General features: G+C 62.9%; 4 protein-coding genes across 4 annotated transcripts; 1 reads left to right on the forward strand and 3 right to left on the reverse strand.

The window, feature by feature from the left end:
• Nucleotides 1-143: 143 nt before the first annotated feature.
• EHS24_007748 (uncharacterized protein) lies at nucleotides 144-1,532 on the reverse strand (the record flags this gene model as incomplete). The annotated part of the gene is made up of 5 exons (XM_028623093.1): nucleotides 144-805; nucleotides 841-897; nucleotides 936-1,197; nucleotides 1,244-1,329; nucleotides 1,391-1,532. The coding sequence occupies 5 exons, from the start codon at nucleotides 1,530-1,532 to the stop codon at nucleotides 144-146; spliced, it is 1,209 nt and encodes a 402-aa protein (XP_028476986.1).
• Nucleotides 1,533-2,010: 478 nt separating this feature from the next.
• On the reverse strand, nucleotides 2,011-4,474 carry EHS24_007749 (uncharacterized protein; the record flags this gene model as incomplete). The annotated part of the gene is made up of 7 exons (XM_028623094.1): nucleotides 2,011-2,723; nucleotides 2,807-3,026; nucleotides 3,072-3,323; nucleotides 3,434-3,540; nucleotides 3,637-3,850; nucleotides 3,905-3,983; nucleotides 4,059-4,474. 7 exons carry the CDS (start codon nucleotides 4,472-4,474, stop codon nucleotides 2,011-2,013), a joined length of 2,001 nt encoding a protein of 666 aa, XP_028476987.1.
• A 382-nt stretch (nucleotides 4,475-4,856) lies between these two features.
• EHS24_007750 (uncharacterized protein) lies at nucleotides 4,857-9,080 on the reverse strand (the record flags this gene model as incomplete). Its single annotated transcript, XM_028623095.1, has 1 exon — nucleotides 4,857-9,080. The coding sequence occupies one exon, from the start codon at nucleotides 9,078-9,080 to the stop codon at nucleotides 4,857-4,859; it is 4,224 nt and encodes a 1,407-aa protein (XP_028476988.1).
• A 1,330-nt stretch (nucleotides 9,081-10,410) lies between these two features.
• On the forward strand, nucleotides 10,411-18,536 carry EHS24_007751 (uncharacterized protein; the record flags this gene model as incomplete). Its single annotated transcript, XM_028623096.1, has 3 exons — nucleotides 10,411-16,557; nucleotides 16,619-17,948; nucleotides 17,998-18,536. The coding sequence occupies 3 exons, from the start codon at nucleotides 10,411-10,413 to the stop codon at nucleotides 18,534-18,536; spliced, it is 8,016 nt and encodes a 2,671-aa protein (XP_028476989.1).
• Nucleotides 18,537-18,609: the final 73 nt, after the last annotated feature.

Below are 18,609 nucleotides of genomic sequence, written 5' to 3' on the forward strand. Positions count from 1 at the left end.
ACCACAGCCGCTCGTGTGCTTTCTGTGCTGTAGCGCTGTAGCCAGTCTAAAAGGGTATCATTCCCCAAACCCAATGCATTGCGGTGTACACTTTTTTAATGCCAAAAAGCCGTAGAACAACACACAACCCACCATCTCCCTCTCTAAGCGCTGGTAGCCTGGAGCTTCTCCCACTCGACAATGGTCCACATGGCCAGCGCCTGGCCGTAGGGCATGGGCGTGATGGGAATGTCCTTGTAGTGCTGGAGCGACTCGCAGTCGGCTCCCGTACCAAAGGACACGTTGTCGACCTCGCCGTTTGGCCGGATCTGGGCGACGATGCCGTCCACCGCCTTTTTGGCACAGGCAAGGTACTGCTCGCCCTCGAGGATACCCTGCGAGAGGGCCATCATGATGCCCGCAGCAAAACCGGCACTGGCGCTCGTCTCGACGTACGACGTCGGGTCGACGAGGAGCGTGTGCCACAGGCCCGTCTCGGGGTCCTGGGTGGCGACGAGGGCGTCGACCTGGCGCTGCAGCGTCGACACGAGGATGCGGTATGTCGGGTCGGTCGGCGGGAGCTCGGTGATGGACAGGAAGATCGGGAGCGACAGCGTGATCCACGCGTTACCGCGGGCCCACAGCGCGTCCACAAAGTTGTGGCCCTTCTGGAGGGGACCCTTCTCAGGCGTAAACTCCCAGCCGTGGTACCACAGACCCGTCTTGGGCTCCATGAGGTACTCGATGTGCAGCATGATCTGGAAGATGGCCTCGTCGATGTAGTGCGGCCTGTTGAGGAGGCGGCCAATCTTGACAAGAGGAATGACTGTTGTCAGTTACGGACCACTTCTGCTAACTCACTGGTCATCATGAGGGTGTCGTCCCAAATGTTCTGGACGTGGTCGCTCTTGAACGTGACTGTGCGGGTCAGCTCGTAATACCGCCCAAATACCCACTGTGCTGGAAACCACCCTGCTCGGTCCTGGGCAGGTCGTTCATGATCCACTCCGCCCACTCATCCAGCCATCCGATCCACTGCTCCTTCTCGTCCTCGGGCACGGCGCCAGCCTCGACGGCGCACGCCAGACCGTAGAACGGCGCCATGGTGTTGATGTTCTTGGACGTGCCCTTGCCGTCCGTGGCCTTGTACTGATACCGGAACCAGTCGAGCAGGGTGTTGAGCGAGTGCACGTTGGACTCGGGCGACAGCGAGTAGTGCTGGGATAGTGTCAGCTGGGTCGGAGGCAAGCATGGACCAGCTTACCTTCCAGAGGGCGGAGATGGCGATGCCCTGCGTCCACTCCCATGCGCGCCAGCCCTTCTGGTCAATGAAGCCCGGTCCGTTGGCGACTGTGCGTCTCGTCAGCCCATACCCTTCCACTCTGCTCCTTGCATCTCATCCGCGACTCACTCTTGGTCATGAACTCGCCCTTGGACTCCTCGATGCTGACCAGGCCGTCGGTGAGGAGGCGGATGAGCTTCTCAGCCGAGTCGAACGTGAGCGGCGCATCGAGCGCCTTGGCGGGAGCAGCAGCAGCAGCAGTAGCGGTCATTGCAACTGGAATGGTAAAGGGTGAAGGGTATGCACGCGTCAGTCCACAGCTGCCGACTTAAAGACTGCCTGCGTTTGAGAGCATTCTACTGTTGTGAGAGTGGGGCAACGTTCTCGAAAACGGGCCGGGACCGGGCCGTCGTGTGTCCCGGCGCCGGCCCGCCGGGGCAAACGCGGGGAGGTGGACAGTTGGCTGCGATAATCGAGTGAGCCCTGCAAGAAACGTCAGTCACCCATGGCTTGGCGGTCTGCCAGTAGTGTGCAGAGGTGCTCACCAAAGATGTCCAAGAGTTTCGCGGCGAGGTCGGGCCGCGGTGGTGAGGGTGGGAGTTGTGGCTGGAGACAAACGTCCTGTGGACTCGCATGGTGTCCATCTGAGCCTGTACAGCCTGTACTTCCCATACACATCTATGGTCTATGGCAGTCCTCGGCGTGCAGGGTACGCCGTGTGTACAAAGGTACTATCTTCCTCACGAAGTCTACATTGGCTCGAGCTTCACAACAGGCATCGATATCTTGCGTGTCACCCTGCGTGTCACCTTGTCATTGTCGCTGGCGCCGGGCTCCTTCTTCACCACAACGTTCTCCTTCTTCACCGCAACTGTCTCCTTTACGGCATCTGTCTCCTTCTCCTTCTTCACCACGACTGTCGCCTTCTCCTTCTTCACCGCAGCCGCTGGCTTCTTGGGTTGTGCTTTCGCTTTCCGCGCCGCAGCCTTCGCTTGCGCCGCCCTTTTCTTGGTAGCCTTTTTCTTGGCAGCCTGTTTCTCGGAAAGCTTGGGCTTTTGAGCCTTGGGCTTTCCAGGCTTGGGCTTTCCAGTCTTGGCCTTGGCAGGTTCAAAGTGTCCCCACTTGCCATACACCGCCGCCCAGACCTTTTTCACTCCCGTCCCTACGTTGGCCGCCTCCACACCTTGCGCGTCGAGCCAGACCATTGGACGAGCGGCGGTCGCCGCCGTGTCAGGTGGCGCGGCGTCGTCGGACGTGAGGACGAGGTGCTGGACGTGGTACGTCATGTTGATGTGCGAGAAGATGTGTGGTACAGCATCGACAGTGGTGTGCGAGTCGGGTTCGAGGGAGGGGGTGTCCAGTAAAGTGGACAGGTGGGTGTGGCCAGAGTGGAGGCGCTCATCCACGGTTGCTGTCAATGGGACTGGTGTGGTGGGAGGTTCGAACAGACCAGCCAGCAGACCTGTTGGGTCAGCCAGTTATCTTGATCAGGTTTCAGCCCGCTTCGATGCGCTTGAACCTGAGCTGCCTGCCCATCTGACTCACCCTTCTCGGGTCGCTTCACCAGCAGCCACCTTTTCGCGTCATCCTTGCCCCGCCACTCAGTCACAACCACTACCTCGTTCTCCTCTCGGGACGCCTTCTTGGCTTTGCGCATGGGGAACACGGTGACGGAGGGGATGGTTGTGGCCCCCGCTTCGCAGGGAACGGCCTCGCACAAGTCACATTCGGCACCCGGCGGAGGTGGTGGCGGTGAGGCAGAAACCTGCTCGTCAGTTCAAGCACCGCATGGTAAACTGCGCAAACACACCTCTTTGAGCGCCTTGCACCCGTCTTTCAAGGGACACTTGTCACAGTCTGGGTTGACGGGCTTGCACACCGTCGCGCCGAGCTCCATGAGCGCCTGGTTCCAGTCGCCAGCGACACCGCGGCTGAGGCCGCGCGGCAAGGCGTCAACGAGGGCGGCCGCGGTGTCCCAGAGGAACTTTATGGTCGACGGCGCAGTCTGGGTTGCGTGTACTGCGAGCAGGCGGGTGAGGACGCGGTGGATGTTGCCGTCGACCTGTCCGAGCATAACGAGGAATAAGAACAATCAATACACAAGGGCGAGAATGGAGGAAAAGACGACCGTCAGCTACTGGTTCGCCAGCATTGCCGCTCAGCTGAACTTACAATTGGGGTGCGCACGCCGTACGTGATCGAGCAGATGGCACCGGCCGTATACCTCCCCACGCCAGGGATGCCCTTCTCGAGGGCCTCGGGGTCGCTTGGCAGTTGGCCTGCGAGTCAGCACAGAGAGCTCATGGCGATCATAGCTAATGACCCAGACTGGCGGCAAGTAGAGCTAGTCACCGGCCCAGACCATGGTGACTCACCTTCATACCTCTTCGTCTCCACCACAGTCTTGGCGCCGTCCAGCAGACTCTTCGCGCGCCGATAGTACCCCAACCCACGCCATGCGGCGTTCACCTCCTCAATGTCTGCGCGCGCGAGGTCCTGGACGGTCGGCCAGCGTGCGATCCATCGCGTCCAGTAGTCGATGACGGTGGCCACTTGGGTCTGCTGGAGCATGACCTCGGAGACCCACACCTGAGCGAGTTAGCTGAGGACCGTTGCGAGGTCAAGTCCAGTCGTCAACCTCACCTCGTAAGCGCGCTGGGCCTTGTCCTCCCTTGACGCTGCTGCGTCGTACCGTTTCCGCCATGGCATGCCGCGTTCGTCCCTGCTCGATCAGCTCGGAGCCCTTTACGGAAGCCGAGGCGTGAAAAAGGAGTCGGCTCAAGGCGCACCTACTCACCTGACAGTCTCAAACCAGCCCAACAGCTCATCTTGAAGCTTGACCACGTCGTCGATCCCGTGGTAAGCCCGCGCATGCGGGCGGGGCACGCAGTCTTCAATGTCCACCTCGCCGCCTTCCTTCTTGACCGGCTTCTTGGGACCTACCGCGGTACCGCGCTTACGCTTCGTACCCCGCCCCCTGGGCTTGGAGCTGGACCCCTCCGAGTCGCTGTCGGACACCACCACGGGCTCGGGCTCGGGCTCAGAGTCGGACTCGGACTCGCCCACCGGTGATCCGGGCGGCGACGACAGTGGTGACGCTGGGGGTTCAAACGCGTCGCTGTCGTCAGAGTCCGAGATGACAATGACGGACGTGTCGGACTCGACGATGGAGACGCGGCGTTTACTGGCGGCCGCGCGGGTTGGTCTGGCCATGACGCGGTGAGACGGAATGGGGAACGGCAGTGGGACAATGGGACAAGAGAGATACAAAGTGGACGAACTGAAAACAACCTTTCCTCATGCTACGGGCGCGCCTGACTTCGCGTCCGACGGAACCAAACAGCAAACAGACCCCTCGCCCAATCTGCCTGCACCCATTCGCCCCATCTGCAACCTGCACCAATGTGTAGCCTGGCACCGAGTTGCATGTGCACGCAGTGCAGGGAGTAGGCCAGTAGCTCCTGGCGCACTATGAAAAAGGGGAGTATCTATCAATTTTTTTGGTCTTTTCAAGTTTTTACGCATAGGGCGTAGACCTTGAGAACCTGTTTGTTGGAGAAGTCGGTTCTGTCGTCTACGGGGTATACACTTGGAATCATGAAAGAGCGGTGACCTGCGGCGCGCAGCCGTTGTTGCTAGTGACATGGTGGTCCTGTTCAAACCAGGAGGACCACATGCCACTACGGCGAGCGCGCAACGTAATGACCGTACCCGGCTGAAGCTCGGGCAGGTCGACCCGCCCACAGGGCGGGGGGTAGCCCGTGAGCTCGTGCTCCTCCTCTTCCTCCGCCAGCGCCTCATCGAGGGCATGGCGGTACTCCCACACGTTGGGGTTCATGCGACAGCCGAGGGCGTCGGGAACCGTTGCGATGGACGAGGCGACCGAAGGAGGACGCTCGCTGCCAGCTGCGGCGACGTTGTTGCGCCACGAGAGCACGCGGAACAGCGACGCAGGAGTGCGAGGCCCTCCGCGGTCGCCGGATCCAGATGACGCAGCGCTGCGGATGTCGGAGAGTGGAGGAAGTTCGAGGAGCCCGGGAGCCGGGGCTTGGTTTTGGGTGTGGGATTTAGTTGGGATCTGTGTTGGAACAGGACCCGCCACAGGGACCCAAGTGGTCGCGGTGGTCCAGGGCTGGACTGGCCGAGCCATGGAGGCTTGACCAAAGCGAGGACCGTGACCAGGGGGTGCGAAGAAGGACGGACCCATGTGAGTGAGGTTGCTGACACTCGGGACGGTCGAGCGCGTCTTCTCGGACAATGGATGGGCACCAAAGGCACCATTCTTTGTCCAACGACCGAGAATGCGTTCTTCGCGGCGAAGCTGGGGAGGACGAGCGCCAGGCGGGGGCAGGGCGACCACCGGCTTGACAGGGTGGGCGGGGACTGCCTTGTTTGCCACGACTGGAGGCGCGGGGAATGGGCGGTTCGTCAGAGTTCCAGCTGCCACCTCGTTGCGGATCTTCCGCAGTGAGGTAATGACCTCGTTTTGGTCCCTAGTCGGCACAGTGGCCGGGTGGTAGGGAACGAGGGCGAGGTGCTCGGCCTGTGTCTCGAGGGAGACGACGTGGGCACGAGTCACAACCAAGGGTGCAACGGCACGGGGCTGCTTGAGGGTACCGTCGGCGTAGCGGCTGGCAGTGGAGCCGTTTGAGACGCTGCGCTTCATGGTGCCGCCGTGAAGACGGCCAGTGACGGTTAACCCGGCAAAGCCGTGAACGAGACTATCGTTCGACTTGACCGAGGCAGCGCGGCAGGGCGAGCTGTTGTTGCCGGCAAGGATACCAAAGTCGGAGGCGTCGGACATGTCGCTCTCGCTGGCGGACATGGACTGGTGACGGGTAGGAGGAGCGAAGGGCATGGGGAAGCGGCCCGCGCCATCGTACTCCTCAAAGTCCGAGTCGCAGTCTGAGGCGTTGTCGTCGAAAACGTCGATGTCGTTGTTGTTAACGAACGTGCTCGAGGTGTTGCCAGTCATTTGGCTCATCTCGCCAATGGCAGAGTCGACCGGCACAAACGAAGCGTTCTGCTGGGTGGCGACGACCTGGAGGCGCTGCGCAAGGGCGACAGCAGAGAACGAAGTCGGGGCGGCCTCCTGAAGCCTCTGCGGGGGGAGAATGGCTTCGTGGAAGGTGGCGGCGTCCGTGAACATGGGGCCGTCGTACTCGTCCTCATCTTCCTCGTCAAACGTGGGCTGAGGGAACGAGCCCGCACCGTCAAACTCTTCGTACTCGTCATCGTCGTCGCCCATCTGGGCGGGACGAATGTTCTCCTGGTCACTGTCAACAAGCTGAGCGACAGCACACTCGGCATCGCGACCAACATCATCAAGCCAGGCATCGTCACGGTCCTCAAGCACGGCCTCGGCCGGCATGGCAGACGTGTCAATCTGGTGTGCGCGAATCGCCTCAACACCAGCGTGGAAGTCGAGCTGGGAACGAGCCTTCTTCCACTGGTTCTTGTTGATGTGGTCACCCTCGACAATCGACCGGGCGGTCTGAACCATGCGGTGGCAGACGTCGAGAAGGGCCCAGTTGAGCGAGGGTTCGAACCGGAGCTTGGCGAGGCTCGAGTAGACGTTGGTGCAGTGGTCGAGCCACGTCTTGGGCTGGATGGAAATGGAGTGCTTCAGAGAAATCAAGGCGAGGCGCTCCATGGCGCACGCCTTGACCTTGGGCACACCAGAAGCCAGACCCCAGTCGGACGCGGACCAGTGCTGGTCGGAAATCGACATGTCGGCCAAGAGCAAGCCGAGCATGATGAGGCGACGCTCGACGCCAAACGACTCTCCAGCGTTGGAGGTGCGGAGAAGCTCGCGAAGCTTGTTGTTGTTGACGTCGTCGTCGACCTCGTGGACAGGGAGCGCATCCACAAACCACGCAGCAGCAACAATGACCTCGGCGGTGATCTCCTTCTCGGAAATGAGGTGGGCGATCATGCTGACCAGCTGGGCGTGGGGCTTGATCGTGGGACCGTGGCCGTGGACGCTGAGGACCTTGAAGGGGTCGGCGGGAACCTTGCCGTGGACACGGTAAGGACGGACCGGAGTAACGGGACGGCCAGGCAGGACGCCCTTCGGCTCAAAGTCGACGGCGCCGCTCTTGCGCTTCGCAGCCTTGTCGATGATGCCACCCAGATCCCACTCGTCAGACGACGCACCGAGCGCTTCAGAGCGAGCAGGCTCGGGGTATGCAAGACGACCAATGACGTGAGTGGCCAGCCAGTGCGAAAGGGCGCGAATGTCGTCCTGAGTAGCGACGACAGGGGCACGCCATGGCGGAATGGCAAGGACACGAGGGGCAGACTTGCTCGTGGTCGCTCCGGCAAGGAAGGGCGGAGGGTGGAACGAGAAACGCGAGCGGTACGAGGTCGGCGAAGCAAGAGGGAGGAAGAGATGCGGCTCTTGCGACGAGAGGTCAGTGTGCTGCTGGTACCAAATGTTTCCAACAGCGTCACCGTTGGCAAACGAGGAGAAAGGTGCCTGCGTCACGACGCTGTTGGAGAGCGACGACATGACAGGGTTGGGAAGGGTCGCGAGAGCACGCGTAACACCCTCATCCTCGCTGTCAGTGTTGAGCCAGTCGCTGTCTTCCTCACTGTCCGTGTCGGCAGTGAGGTCAAGAACGTCCTCGTCAGAGACGAGGCCAGACGAAGGGAAGCTCCCGATCTTGGTGACGTCAGTCACCTGCGAAAAGTCCGCAGAGCTGTCGTCGTCACCGGTGCCAAGGCGAGCGGCGTTGTCATAACGCTCGACGTTGGCTTCAAAGTGGTCTGGCCAGGTCAGGTTCACACTCCTTGCCCCAAACGCGGCAAACTGACCATCACCATAGGTGTAGTCGAAGTCGTCCGAAGGAACGAGGTTGGGGATGACCTCCCCGCGGGACTGCATGTCCAGCGAGGTCTGCGAGCCAAGGGCCAAAAGGTCCTTGGTGTCACGGTTCATGAACGCGGCAACGGGGACGGATGTGTCCGAGGCACCGACATTAATTGGGAAATTAGGGCCGGGCTGCGTGTCGGCCGGGACATGGGTGGCGTCCGAGGCGCTCGGGCCAGAAAAAGAAGAGGCCGCAACATGAGAAACAGAGTTGCGCTCGGAATGCTGGAGGGTGGCGTGGAGCGAGTTGTGCGCATGCGGGTTGCAGGCCATCGCAGTGTTGCCACTCGACTCGCAGCCAGAGGTGTGGGCGAGTGCCGGAGCAATGCCGGCAATGTGACAAGCCGGGGCATTGATGGATGGTTGAACCTGAGTGTTGGTGGTGGTGATGGAGGTGGCCGAGACACGTTTGACAGCTTGCGAAACACCGGCAGTAGACTGCAAAAGGTTAATACGGCCTGGGTTTGTCACCGAATTGCTCACCGAGGCGGTGTTGCCGTTCGTGGGAGTGTCCATAGGAAGGCGAGAAGCGCGGTTCACACGGGCCTTGGCCTCGCGGTCTTCGCGCCTCTTGGTCTCCTGGTGCGCACGTTGCTCAGCAGACCGGACCGACAGGCGGCGGATCTCAGCAGCAAGGTCGTAGAACTGCATGCTGAAGTTGGACAGGGCCTGCTTCTGGGTCGAAGTGGTGGCGGTCTGGCTGAGGTCGGTGGCAAGGCGGCCAAAATTGGCAGCCTTGGCGTCCACCCACTCGGATGAGGGGCGGGGCATGTTGTCATCACCGAGGGTGTCGCCTTGAAACGACGGGGTGGCGGAAGCCTTGTCAATCTCGTCGGCAATATCCATCAGAAGCTGCTGCTGAGCAGCATGGCGGCGGAGAGCAGGGTTGGTCGTACCGACGTTGTTCGCGTCCAGCCACCGGACAAGGCTGGGGGCCTTGTGAGTCATCGTGGTGGCTGTAGCACCCGCGGACGGGCGATATGTGACGACCGACATTGTCACCTAGCAGATAGCCAGGCGCACGAAGTGTGCGTAGACGACACAAGGGCCGAACGCTGAAGTGAGGTTCGGGCTGTGTGTGTCTGTGCTGGGAAATCGGATTGGAGGCAAAGGTGAAAGTCGAGGGCTTGCCGCTGAGCTGTGTAAGGCTCGGCGATGTGGGAGGGGGTGGGAAGGTATTAAAGTGCTTTCCGAGGGTGGAGGACACTGGGCGCCTAGCGTCACAGTGCTTACTCGCCAGAGGATGAGCGCTTGGGAAATACGGGGGAACGGTTGGACGGGCGTCGAGCGCGATTGTTGGGAGGGGGTAGCGTAAAGGAAAACGCGCGAGACTTTGGGTTGATGAGTTCGTTGAGGAGCACAGTGCTCAACTCTAGCGGTGGGGAGGCTTGTCCGTCAAGAGACGACGGGCTGTGCCGCTAGGCGGTGTTTCGGTCGAGCGGAGAGGCGGACGTGGAAAAGGAAGAACGTGTCCGCAAAAGAGAACGCTGAAGGAAAACCAACCGAGTACGCCGGTCTGATCAAGGCGTGTACGGTGGGTCCGACGGGGAAGGTCGAAGAGCCTTTTTTGGGGGGGTGGGGATTGCTGGGAAAGTGCGAAGCACACAGCAAGGTGTTGGTGCGGTCTGCTCCAAGAAGCTGGAGAAAACACGCGGCCGAGGGAAGGAGGAGGAGAGGGGGGAGGGAAGTTCTCGCCACAAACGCAGCGTCGGAGGTCGATTCTTGGGGAACGATGAGGTTCTCAAGGCGTCGAAGCCGGCGGCACGGGAGGGGTTGAGCTGGGGGGGGGGGGGAGGATGGAGAGGGCAGAGACTACTAGTGCAGACTCTGTGACCTCGAGAGGGATGCTGCATCAGCAAGTTGACACGCCATCACGCATTGACCCCACGCCGCACCGTCGCACCCACCGTGGGCTGGAGGGAGCGGCTGTCCCATCCAACTTCTGAAAACAGCGCGTACCCTGGCACCGTCATTATTGCCGTGACCCCGCTCAGTGTGGCACCTGCGGGGGATTAGTCATTGTCCTATTATCAACACGGGGTCCATTTACTAAAGAGTCCTAATACCCATAATACCACCCTCCACCCACACACCTCCACCTCTGGCCTCGTGGGTGTACGGACGTGTCATGACCGCACGCACACGGCCCGGCGGCCAGGTGGCTCTCTCGCTGACGGACGCTCGTTCTCAGCAGCTCTGTATACATCGTCCCCCGCCCATCCCACATCGCCGCCACGCACCAGCTCTCTCTTGCGGCTACGGGGCCTACATCCAAACCATGAGCGCACCGCCACCCGCCCCACCGCTGGCGGCAGGCATCTCAGCTCAACAGACTCCCACCGGTGCCGCCGCCGCCCCACCAACAGCGCCCGACCACGAGTCGGCGCCCACCACCACCGCCGTTGACGCATCGCTCGCGGCAAGTGCGGCCGCCGCCAAGAAAAAGAAGAAGAACAAGAAGAAGAAGAAGGGCAACTCCATCTCGGTCTCGTCGCCCGCAGACCTGCTCGGTTCGCCAGACGATTCGCCCATTGCCACTCCGGGATCCTTGACCCCGTTGTTGCCAACAGACGAGCAGCGCAGCAGTGACGTTCCGGAAATTCACCCGACAAGCGACTCCCACCATCTCCTCGGCACGTCTATCGCCCCCACTGAACCTGTCGTACACGAGGAGCCAGAGCCAGCTACCCCGGCTGCTCTCGTCGACGTGCCCGCGCGCAGTCCCGACTATTCGTCTCCCGGTCCCGACTTCTCGGCCCCTTCCATGGACCAAGAGGAGCAACCCGACTTTGGCGAGCACTCGACCGCTACCGCGTCGCACCAGCATCCCATGCCCGGTGTCCCGGCGCCTATGCCACCTCACGCCTCGGCGCTGTTTACAGACGAGGTTGAAGACGCCGCATTCGAGTTCAGTACCGATCCCATTCTCGAGTTCGATACCGACGCTCCCCCTGCGCCGGCGCCCGTGTTTACGACGGATGCACCCACAGCGCTGCTAAAGGACGAGCCAGCCTTTGTCAATGACGACTTTGAGGCTGCCGCGTTTGACAGCACTGCGACCCTCGACGCTGTCGTCGCGGCGGAGGGACTCGAGCACGAGGTCGAGGCTGCTCACCCCGCTACCGCAGTGGTGCAGCCTGCCGCCGCCATCGTGGACCTTGCCCCAGTGCCCCAGTCCACATCCATGGCCAAGCCAACGCCCGTTACCCAGCCTACACCTGTGTCTCTGCCAGTGTCGGACCCCACACCGGCTGCCGAGGCCGCACCTGCTGCCCAGCTTTTGCCAGAGCCCACCCAGGTGCCCACCCAGAAGACCGAGACCAAGCTCGACGAGCCCAACATGTTTGCCAGCGGCAACAAAGACATTCACCCTCCTGCCTCCATGCCCAAGTCCCTGGACGGCACAAGTGCTGCAGCGCTCTTTGCCGACGCTGGTGAGGACGACGGTTTCGACATTACTGCCGACGAGCAGCACGAAGGCGAGGCTGCAGTCACTGAAGTGGAACCGGCACAACCCGCGCCTCCTCTCGACGAGCCCGAGCTGTTCGCAGGACCCGACGACGACATTCATCCGCCCGCAGAGATGCCCAAGTCGCTGGACGGTACAAGTGCAGCTGCACTGTTTGCAGACGCCGGCGAGGATGATGCTTTCAACATTACTGCCGACGAGCAGCACGAGGGCGAGGCTGGTGTGACTCAAGTGGAACCCGCACACCCCGAGCCGACACCTGCACCTGCACCTGTTCCTGCTCATGTACTGCCTACAGCTGCTCCTTCCGCAGCGTCCTTGTTCACCGACGATGCCAACGACGTGTTCGACATTCCCACACAGGACGAGGAACGATCCGTCGAGCCCCCAACAGCCGTCGCCGCTCCCCCACCCCCTGCAGCCATAAGTGTCCCCGAACCCGTAGCCAACTCAGCTGCGGCTCTGTTTGGTGACGAAGGAGACGATGGTGCATTCGATATTGGTCAGCCTGATCACGGCGTGGCAGCGCCGCAAGCTGTGGAACACTCCCAACAGCCAGCTTCTGCGCCTGCCCTGAGTGCTTCGGCCCTATTTGCGGACGACTCTTCGGCGTTCGACATTCAGCACGACGACCACGCTGATCTGCAGTCACATGCGGCGCAAACTTCTTTTGCCACACCTGCCGAAGCTGCACCCAAGGCCCCGGTGTCTGCTGCCGCTCTGTTCACAGACGAGTCTGACCTGTTCACCTTTGATATCGGTCAGCCGGAGGAGCCCGCGACCCAGGAACCAGAGCCTGCCGCCACACGCACGGACTACACCACATCCACGTCGGCGGCGACCGCCTTCCCAGTTCACCAAATTGGCGACAGGTCGATTGACACCATGTTTACAGACTCGGACTGGCTTGTGGACACTAGCTTTGACGATACTCTCGATCTTGGTCGCAACGACATGCCGGCTGTCTCGCCCATTGCCGCCACCCACGACACTCGCTCGGCCCCTGTCGACTTTGAGGTTCCTGAGGGGTGGTACGACGAGGATGGGGGCTGGCACTACTACACCGAGGAGGAGCGCGAGCTGGTCCGTGTCTCCATGCTCAACGATGTCGGATACTTTCCCGAGACCGACACTCTTGCCCCGGTTCAGAGCGAGAATGCTGCGCGTCGTACGCCAGAGCCTGCAAGCGTCTCGGAGCCGTATGTGCCGCAGGCTGCCAACCAATACGCTCCGGTCACTGCTGCTGCTCCGTCCGACCCGTACGCCCCTGCTCCGACCGCAAACCAGTACGCTCCTGCTCCTGTCTCGAACCCATACGCGCCCAACCCAGCCGCCGCCGCCGCGTACGGGTACCAAGCTGCCAGTGGTGGGTACGCACCCCAGCCGGCCACGGGATACGGCGCTGCGCCTTCCGCATATGCGCCGGCGACCGCTTTTGTGCCAGCTGCCCCGGCAGCTCCAGCGGCGACCCAGGCCTATGCTTCGGCATACACTCCTCAACCTATCTCGTCCGGCATGCCCGCCGCCTCGCCGTACGATCCATATGCCCCCACGGCCACAGGCTACGGAGCTCCTGCTGCTCAGTCATACGCCGCTCAGTCGTACTCTGCCGACACCTCCAGGCAAGCGCCGTCACCCAAGAAGGAAGCTCCCAAGCGTATGACCGCGACTGCCTACGACCCGCCCGTCATGCGCAAGCAGAAGAGCTTTGTCCGCGCCCCGTCAGTGGTCCAAAGCGAGGTTGATACGTTCGTTCCCCCTTTGAACGCACCGCCAGTCCCTGGTCTTCCCGCTGGTATCAATGCTGCTCCCCCCGCTCCTCCCCCCGGCCCTCCCAAGCGCTCCAAGACCCAGGACCGTATTCCCGACGCTACAGAGCAGGTGACCAGCCCTCAGCGATCGCAGTCTACCCAGTCGTTCAGCGGCGTGGACCCCCACAGTCACATCGCGGCCAACGCGTACGACCCTCCTGTCGAGGCGTTGAGTCCGACCCTCAGCCATTCGAGCCTCGCCCACGGTCATGGCCATGGCCATGGGCACGCGCACTTTGCCGCGCAGTCACCGTACGAGGCCGCTGGGTACGGCTCGAGCCAGGCCCAGGATCCCTACGCGCCGCCTCCCCAAGACGCTTTCGAGCGGGTATTGTCGCCACCCATTGCCACCCAGCCTCCCCAGCGCCCGTCGACGGCCTCGGCGACGCACCCTCCCAAGCCCACGTCCTTTGACCCTCCTCTCCGCCCGACCTCGTCGCGTCCTCCGTCGCGTCACGCGAGCAGGCCCACATTTGCCTCGCCTCCCCCGGGAGCCGCTGATCTGCCACCTGTTCCAGCCATCCCTGCAGCTTACGCGCAGCAAGGAACGTACGCGCCTCCAGTGCAGTCGCCACCGACGGTGTTGAGCCCGCCGCCGATGCCCCCCGTGCCACCCCAGGCGCCGATTGTGCCGCCGCCCCGTGGCCCATCGCGTGGCTCGGCGCGTCAGCCAACGTTCGCTCCTCCCCCTCCCATGCCCCCTCGGGCTGCCACACCTCCCCGTACTGCTACCCCACCGTCGTACGCTCCGGCCCAGCACGCCCTGTCGCCTCCTCGTGCGGCACCTCATGCCCCGCCTCGCGTGTCCTCGCCGCTTAGGAACGAGACCACGTTCCCTCCCATCCCCACTCCAGCAGTCCAGACTGCCGCCGTCACTGCCGCTGCTGCTCTCGCTGCCGGTGCAGTCGCTGCGGCCGTCGCTGTCGACAAGCCGGCCCAGAGGCAGGCTGTGTCGCTTCACGAGGAAGTGGGCGACGACGAAACCTCGGAGCGCGGATCGCTGGACCAGGAGGACGACAAGCCCAAGTACGTGCCTCCTCCCCCTGGCCGTTCGTACGCGTCCGAGCCGTTCGCCCCCGCCTCGCCTTCTCGCCAGCACACCCAGCAGTCGAGCTTCGAGCCTGCGCCCAGCCACGCGCCGCCCCCAAAGACCACCGCTCCTCCTCCCAAGGTGGCCAAGGCAATGTCGCCTCCGCCGTCGGGATACCAGCCTGCGCCGTTCGTTCCCGCTCCTCCTGCCACCCAGTCGAGCTGGGAGCCTGCACCTTTCGTGCCAGCACCTGCAGCGGAAGAGTCGGGTTACGAACCTGCTCCTTTCGTACCCGCTCCTGCTGCCACCGAGTCGAGCTGGGAGCCGGCTCCTTTCGTCCCAGCTCCTGCCGCTGAAGAGTCGGGTTACGAGCCTGCTCCTTTCGTTCCCGCTCCTACTGCCACCGAGTCGAGCTGGGAGCCCGCACCTTTCGTGCCCGCACCTGCCGCTGAAGAGTCTGGCTACGAACCGGCGCCGTTTGTCCCTGCACCCCCAGCGGACTCGCACTCGGGCTACGAGCCTCATGTCCCTCCTCCTGTGGCTGCCGACACGACTGGCTACGAGGCCGCCGAGTACCAGTCTCCCGAGAAGCGGACCCAAGTCATTGAGGACCCGTACGCGACTTCGGCTGCTCCCAGCAACCCCTACGCGCCTGCGCCAAGCAACCCGTACGCCGCTCCTGTCCCGAAGTCGGGCCCTGCTGCCGAATACAATCCATATGCGGTCAGCCCGACGACGACGACCAAGGCGGTAGCACCTGTCCAGGACGTGTACAACCCATACGCACCTGCGCCGGTGGCCCAGAAGTCTTCCCCACCCCAGTCGGACGGATACAGCCCATATGCCCCGCCTCGCCAGTCTGGCGAGTCAACGCGTCCAGGCCGCGCGTCCCTGGACCAGGGCGCTCCTCCTCGTTCTTCTGGCGAGTACGCTCCTCCTCCTGGCCGCGCGTCGCTGGACTACGGAGCCCCGCGTACTTCTAGCGAGTACGCTCCTCCTGGTCGTGCTTCGATGGACTATGGAGCTCGTCCTTCTGGCGAGTATGGCCGTCGTTCGAGCGAGTACGCTCCCAGTGCGGGTCGTGGCTCGATGGACTATGCGCGCGCTGGCCAGAGCTTTGGTGCTGCCTCGCATGACCGGTCGCCTAGCGACCAATACTCGCCGTACGGCGCGCAGCCGCAGCAGACCAAGGCCGAGTACAACCCGTACGAGCCCTCTTCTCGCGCCGCAGCCGCCGCCAAACCCGCCGCTCAGAACGACTTCTACGCCCCCGTCGACGCGTACGGCCCCGGAACAACGGGTATGCGCGCCATGTCCATGTCCCCGACCAACGACTTGGGCATGTCGCCACCTGGTGCTGGCGCCTACTTCCAGGGCATGCACATGGACCCGACCTATGTCCCCCAGCAGGTCCTCGAGCAGCGCCCTGTTTCCGAGGACCCACTGGGTCGCTGTGCACCTGCGGCTCGTAACGTCCCCCTTGCCGTCTTTGGCTTTGGCGGTGTCGTCATCATGGGCTTCCCCGGTACGGCGTCCGACTCGCCCGACGCGCCGTCGTACGGCTACGCTTCGCACCGTGGTCTCCTCACCATCCGCCCCGTTCCCGAGGTCATCGAGTCCAGCGCGGTGGCGAATGACGCGTCGACCTTCCCCGGCCCCCTCATCTTTGACCCTCTGATGCCCAAGGGTGCTGCTGGCGACAAGAAGAAGCGCGAGTCCGTGCTTGCATACCTCGCTGCGCGTGCCGAAGAGATTGAGCGCGGTCTGCCGTACCTCAAGTCGTCGGTCACCCGTGCCCGCCGCGAAGAGCGTCGTGAGGAGGAGGCCAAGCTCGTCATTGTTGGCATTCTGACTGCCTTGATTGAGGGCGATGGTCGTCTCTTTGGCTCATCCAAGGCCGAGGACGCTGTGCGCGCTGCTCTCCAGCCGCCAGTGTCCAATGAGGCTCGGACGCCGTTTGCCAATGGTCTCGGCGCGCACCCCACGACAGGCGCACGTGCCAACCCTGGTCAGCTCGAGCAGCTCTCGTCCATGATCATGGCGGGCTCGAAGAAGGAGGCGGCCCCACTTTGCCGCGTCGAACGGTCTCTGGTCGCACGCCCTGGTCATTTCCTCGTCGGTTGACCCCGAGCTCTGGCGCGAGATTGTCACGCGCTTCGCTACCGCCGAGCTGGAGAACGTTCCGGGCACTGCTGGTCTCAAGGCTGCCTACTCGGTCTACTCGGGCCTCACCCCGGCGACAATTGACGACCTGTTCAACGCCGCCCACATCACCGACGACCCGGGAGCCGACTCGTGGCGCGAGGTCATTGGCGCTGTTATCTTCAACAGCAAGCCGACCGACCTTGTCTGCCTCGACGACCTTGGAGCCCGCTTCAAGCGTGTTGGCCTGCACGGTGCTGCGCAGGTGTGCGCCCTGCTCTCCCCCAACTCGCCGTTCTCCGACATGTCGAGTGCGGCTACTGAGCGTGCTATTCCTCTGGCTGAGAACGCGGCCGACGAGGACGGCGCCCTCTTTGCCGAGATTGCAGAGTATGCGCGTACCCTCGTCCCAATCCCCAAGGGCAACGATGTTCCGCAGCCTTCGCTCGTCCAGCTGCTCCCCTACAAGATTCAGCGCGCGTGGCGGGCCGCCGAGCTCGGCAACGTTGAGCAGGCCAAGCGGTACTGCGAGGCCATCGAGACTGCCATCAAGGTTGCACCCAAGCAGGCTCCTCCTATCCGTCTCCAGCGCCACCTCGCGTCCAGCATGGAGGATCTTCTCGAGCGTCTCACCGGCGAGCCGTCAATCAGCCCCTCGGCCGGTCTTGGCATGCGCAAGTCCAAGTCGTCGGCGACTATCGGCTCGTGGATCGAGGGCCGCCTTACCAAGTTCATTGCCGGCGAGGACGACGAGAACGCACCTCCCAAGCCTGCCGCGGTTCCCGCCAAGGGCACCACTGCCATTGGACCGTTCTCGCACTTTAGCACCATCTCACCTGGTCCCAGCTCGGGCGTGTCGCGGGCCCCCTCGACTGTGGATCTCACCATCGGCATTGGTGGCACTCTCGACGTCCCCTCGCCATTCACCAACGACAGCGCGTACTCTGGCGGCGGCGGCTACTCGCCGTGGGATGGCGACAACGACGAGAGCGGGCCTCCCGCCGAGCCTGTGCCCTTCACCAACGTGGCTGCTGTCCCAACGCTCAACGTTGACGACTCCACTGGATTTATCAACCCCATGCTCAACTTTGGCGCGCCGATCGTCGACACCCCACTGGCGATCCAGGACTACACGCCCAAGCAGCAGCCGGTGCAAGATGACGAGGACGACCTGGATGACCTTGGCTTCGGCAACGCTGCTCTTTCGCGCAACCGTACTCCCAAGGTGCCCGAGCCCAGCGACGACAAGGGCAAGGGCAAGGGTAAGGGCAAGACCGACGAGCCGACGAAGAGCAAGCATGTGCCCTCCCCTTCTGTCGACTCGACTGTGTCGGCCACCGACTCGAAGGCCGGCGACCTAAAGCGTAAGTGATCCGTTAGCCAAATGTGCGAGAGTTAACTGACGCCTTGCAGCGGAGAAGAAGGGCTGGCTTTCATGGGGATGGGGCAGCAAGAAGGAGGCCGGCGGTCCGGGCTACACCAAGGCCAACCTCGGCGACACGACTTCGATGGTGTACGACCCCGTGCTCAAGAAGTGGACCATGCCCGGAGCCAAGAGCGAGCCCGCTGCAGCAGCCACACCACCTCCCCCGCGTGCAGCTACGACCAGCCCCGCCGGCCTGCCAGCCCGCACTGCTGGCCCTCGCTCAACGACCACCACCCCGCCCGTGTCGTCCAACCTGTCAGGAATGCCGCGCAGCCAGTCGTCAGCCACGCTCGGCGGAGGCGCGCCCCCTCCGCGCCTGACCGCTTCGGTCGGTGGACCGCCTGCACGACCGCCTACTGGCGGTCCACCCACCGGTCCACCCTCGGGATCGGCCGGCACACCCAAGCCTACCACGGCTGCCTCGCTCGACGACCTCCTCAACAGGCCCCCGAGCGGACGCCCCGCCAGCGCCGCCGCCAAGAAGAAGCGCGGTACCAACAAGTACATCGACGTGATGCAGCAGTAGTAAAGGAGACGAGACAGGATGATTTTTCTACCACCCCCACCACCCCAACCAAACTCACACCACCACACCACTA

The sequence above is a fragment of the Apiotrichum porosum genome (assembly GCF_003942205.1).
Source record: "Apiotrichum porosum strain DSM 27194 chromosome Unknown scaffold_5, whole genome shotgun sequence".
In the NCBI taxonomy this organism is placed as follows: Eukaryota; Fungi; Basidiomycota; class Tremellomycetes; order Trichosporonales; family Trichosporonaceae; genus Apiotrichum; species Apiotrichum porosum.